The following is a 4,937-nucleotide window of genomic DNA, read 5'->3' on the forward strand; positions in this document are numbered from 1 at the left end:
TTAGACTCCCTGCGGGCCGTTTGATATTTTTTCCAGTTTTCTAAGCTTTTACATTTTAACCAATTTTTATAACATAACTTCTTATATTTTATCTTTTCTTGCACATTATTATTCCACCACCAACTATTTTTATTTGTAAATATTTTTCCCTTTGATTCTCCAAGAACATCTTTTGCTACATGTTTAATAGCGTTTGTTACTTTATCCCACATCACATTTGCTTCTTCATGAATATCCCAAATTTTGAAATCTTGAATTTTACTCATAAAATTAATTTTATTTGTATCTTTTAAGTTTCTCCATCTAATTCTGCAATGATGAGTCCTAGTATTTTTTATTTTACAACTCTTAATCTTAAAATCTAAAACTAATAAACGATGTTGGGTATTTAAATTTTCACTTGGAATGACTTTACAATCATTACAATCACGACGATCTCTTCTTCTTATAAGAAAATAATCAATTTGTGTTTTATTAGATCCACTCTTATAAGTAATAAGATGTTCATCCCTTTTCTTGAATAAAGTATTAGTAATAACAAAATCAAACGCTAAAGCAAAATCTAAAATAGCTTTACCTTCTTCATTAGTTACTCCAAAACCGTAGCCACCATGAATATTTCTGAAATCTTCTACCACTCTACCGACATTTTCATTTAAATCTCCTCCAATAAAAATTCTTTCTTCAAGAGGTATCATTTGTATTAAGTCTTCTAAGTCATTCCAAAATTTATCTTTAGACCCTGTATCTAAACCTACTTGAGGAGAATAAACGCTTATAATATTAAAAATCTTAGTATCAATGATAATCTTAAGGGCTATAATTCTATCACCAACTCTATTAATTTTTACAACATTATCTTTCAAACTCTTATCTATAATTACACCTACACCATTTCTAGTGCGACTCTTACCAGAATACCAAAGTTTAAAACCTAAATTATCAATCTCCTTAGCCTTTTCTCCCACCCACTTAGTTTCTTGAATACATAAGATATTAATTTTCCTATGAATCATAATATCAACTAATTCCATTAATTTACCATTGAGAGTGCCTATATTCCAAGATCCTATCCTAATAATAGTTTTATTAGTTTCATGGACTAACTTCTTTACCCGCATTCGCCCGTAATGTGGGAACCCTTGCTTATTTAACACTACACCCGGGCGCCGGTATAGCGGCCCTTGCACACTTTTCACTGTATTCAGGCTATACAGCGCGTCGCTTCCAGGGGACGCCCGAACACTTACACATTGATCAAAAGGATTCATGTCATGATTTTTTCGACAAGTTTTATGCTGGCTGTCGACTACCTAACGCAACCCTCCACTTTTCTCATTCGGGCTGTCGACTACCTAACACTTGAATAATCTAAATGGAGCACTTGAAGATGGTGTATAGAATTCTAAGGTTTCTCAAGAAGGCTCTTGATTATGAATTAATTTTTGAGAAAACCAGGAACAGGGAGGTGAAAGTCTACATTGATGCTAATTGGACTAGGGAACTCACTAATACAAGGTCCACCGAAGGTTACTGCTCCTATGTACAGTAAAATTTTGTGACAAAGAAGTAAGACGCAAAAAAATTGTTTCTAGAAGCAATACATAATTAGAGTGTAGGACACTCACCTTGGGAATCTGTGAAGCGATTTGGATTCAGAAATTATTCACTGAACTTGGATTTACATCCAATAGGCCTATATAGATGATTTGAACATCTAATAGTATTGCCAAGAATCATGTGCATCATGACATAACCAAGCATATTAAGGTTGATAGGCACTTCATCCATCTCTGAAAAGGTTAATGGGGGAATTATATAGCTAAGCTACGTTTCCGACACTAATATGTTGTTGATATCTTCATCAAAGCTCTTCTCTTAAGCACCTTCTGATAGTTCAATACCAGGCTTGGTCTCTACAACATCTACAACCCAACTTGAGAGGGAGTGCGAAAATTTGAGAAGATCTTTTTCTCTCTCAATCTCTCTTTTTCTCTCTCATCTGAGAAGATATTAGAGGAAATCTGAGAAGTTCCTGGAAGATTTGATTAGGATAATTTGGGAAACCTTTGATTAGTTTATTCTCCTTTTATTTTATATTATTTTTTTTATTTCAGAATTATGTCTCTTCTTAAATTTGGGTAGGTATATTTGGTAAGTTTGTAAATTAGGAGTGATTGTTTTTCCTATATTTATTTACCTTACATGTGATTAATAAGGATAAAGAGAATTATTCCTCTCCAAACTTATTTTCTATGAAGCCTTCTTTTGTCAAAATAACATGGGAATTGACATTTATTAGAGCTAGATGTCTAATATCCGAGGCTTGAGATCTCTTTGATTTGAGTGAAGTAATTCCACATAACATGGTGAACGTAAGAATATAATTTTTTAGGTGATCCTTTAAACTTCGTATTTTTAGACCATAATGTCTCTGGAGTTTAATATGCAGTTATTGGTGAAACATGCTTAGCTGAAGTCAGAGATGTTGAAGTTTAAAATTAGTAATTCAATGAATTGATTAATCAAATTTCTGTGTAGCCTAGCTGTTTTTATTTGGTGTCTGCATTTATTCCAGAAAAAGATCATCCGAGCATTACAAATATTAACAACAAGTGCTGCAGGTCTTATATTGGCTACTGGGTTTGGAGCTCTTTGTGGTGGTGTGTTTGGAGCTGAAGTCGCTGAACATGTGAAGCAGCTCTATAAGGTGGATAAACAAGGTGCTAATCTCAGGTTTCTCTACTGGTGGGAGGACAAAACTAAAGGTCAATTTCTCAACTGTTAACATTAAACTATTTATTTATTTATTTGAGTAGCTGGATCACTTTCAATCTTGCTCCGTGTGTATACTATGCCAGTGCTTTGGTATATTTAATTTGCTTGAACTGCATTATATTATGGCTTAGCAGAAATTTTCTCAACTTTCTTTAGAAAGCCATGCACTTATGGCTGGACACCGATTGAAAATTAGCACATGGTAAAACGCGTGCAAAAAGAAATTTCTCCCAAGGAATTCCTTGCACAAATTCTTTGGCGAGTCCAAGAAGGTGATGCATGAATTTCGTAAGTTTTGTGTTTTATTGAATTAGCATATGGACTTTTTTATTTAGATTTATTGTTGAATTCTTGAAAAAAAATGATCTGTGATCAATCTCATTGTTTTTTTAGAGATTTGTTGCTGAAATGCATGGATGTTGAAAGGAAAAAAATATATATATATTATTTCAGTCATTGTTTTTTAGAGATTTGTTGCTGAAATGCATGGATTTTGAAAGGAAAAAAAAAATATTTCAGTTTTTGAAGTCAGAAATAAAGTCACAATCGCTGGTAATACTTGTACTTTGCACATACCGAAGTTTCAATACAAAGTTGTCCTTTTTCAGGCCTCAACATTGATTCTGCAAGTAATTTAATGTAGGATTTTTTCCCGATGTGTGCCATTTGATCATATTGTTTTCTTCCTTCCATCTAGTATTTTCAAAACTGATTTAACCACTGTGGTTCGGAAAAATATTAAGTCAGGACCCTGACGTAGAATAATCGAATAACACCATATAATAACATAGCCCCAAATCAAGTAACGCAGGGGAATACTCCAATAACACCGCAAAATAATCGAATAACATCATATAATACTCGAATAACACATTATTTTTACAAATAACGCGGATGAAATATTCTCGTAATACAACCGAATATTCCAATACGAATGTAACCCTACGTCAGGAGTCCTGATGGAATATATTTCCCCGTGGTTCTATCATTTTGCTCATAGACTCGCATTTTTGGAAAAATGTAATCATAGCTTATTTGCTCATTTAACAGGAAGTTCCCAGTAATTATTGTTAGCTGGTTCCAGTGCTCTCGGATGATGATATACTGTCCCAGAAAGTAAAACTCATCTGTCATGTTTGGTTTTTATCATGAATAAACAATTAATACTCCCACTTTTTGCTATACAAAAGTGCTTCTTGTTTGATTCTGCTTGAGCCCTCAGCTGTATTAGTAAAATGAAAATGCACATTTTTAATGTTCATTTTAATTTGTTGTGAACTTTCATTTTGAAGCTGGCAGTTGTGATGCTATTTGGTGCTGCTGTTTGGTGTTCAATGCAAAAAATTATCGGATGTAAAATTTGTGTCCAGAGTTCAGTGGGCATGTGCCATGCTGCAAATGGGCCCCACCCCTCTAAAAATCTACCCAATCAGTGTACTACATTGGGGTCCACGTGTCACGTGGCAAATGCCCAGGAATCTAGACGCAAATTTGAGTCCGATGTCCTGATGGAATAATCTCTCGTTCAATGCTGACAAGCTACTATATGGTGATTTAAACGGTACTTATGCATTTGGTATTCTTATATTGGGCTCAGCCTATGCTGTAATCAGTCATAAATGCTGAAATAAAGGAGAGATTGTAAGTGCTCTTTTCCTAAATTTAAGAAGAATTTTGTGTAACTATTAAAAATTTTATTTTAAATTCTTTTAACAATTATATATAATATCGAAATTTGCCTCTTTTTCTTATTATTATTATTATTACTATTATTATTATTATTATTTTGACGCCTTATTTTAAATACTAATTTTTTTCTTTGGCCGTAATCTATTAAATATTTGACGGAAAGGATGTAGTTAGAGCTCAGCTTTCTTGCATTAATGATATAATATATTTCTTTTGCTGTTTGTTGGATCGACTGATTTTTGGTGTTATTTTGAGCTAGCTGTTGTGCATTTGCATGGAGTGCATATAATTTGACTGATCATGTGGAAGGCCTTCAAAAAATTAACTATAATGCTTTTATCAGTTCTTTGATATATGAAAAATAAGCCGCCGAAATGATCGAGTTGTTAAAAGAGTACAAAGATTGCTTCGCTTGGAATTACAACGAGATGTCAGGCTTCGCGCTTGAAGTCTCAGCTCACAAGCTTGGA

General features: G+C 33.4%; 1 protein-coding gene across 1 annotated transcript in view; it reads left to right on the forward strand.

Annotated features, from left to right (window-relative positions):
* LOC110031010 (succinate dehydrogenase subunit 6, mitochondrial) overlaps positions 1-4,039 on the forward strand; it is a 36,405-nt gene extending 32,366 nt beyond the window's left edge. The window contains exons 3-4 of the mRNA XM_020734027.1: positions 2,625-2,768; positions 3,829-4,039. Of these exons, the coding sequence (XP_020589686.1) occupies positions 2,625-2,768; positions 3,829-3,842 (158 nt within the window). The 3' untranslated portion in view covers positions 3,843-4,039. The remainder of the gene's footprint in view (positions 1-2,624; positions 2,769-3,828) is intronic.
* The last annotated feature ends 898 nt before the right edge of the window (positions 4,040-4,937 follow it).

Source organism: Phalaenopsis equestris, unplaced genomic scaffold (assembly GCF_001263595.1).
Source record: "Phalaenopsis equestris unplaced genomic scaffold, ASM126359v1 Scaffold000761, whole genome shotgun sequence".
Lineage (NCBI taxonomy): Eukaryota > Viridiplantae > Streptophyta > Magnoliopsida > Asparagales > Orchidaceae > Phalaenopsis > Phalaenopsis equestris.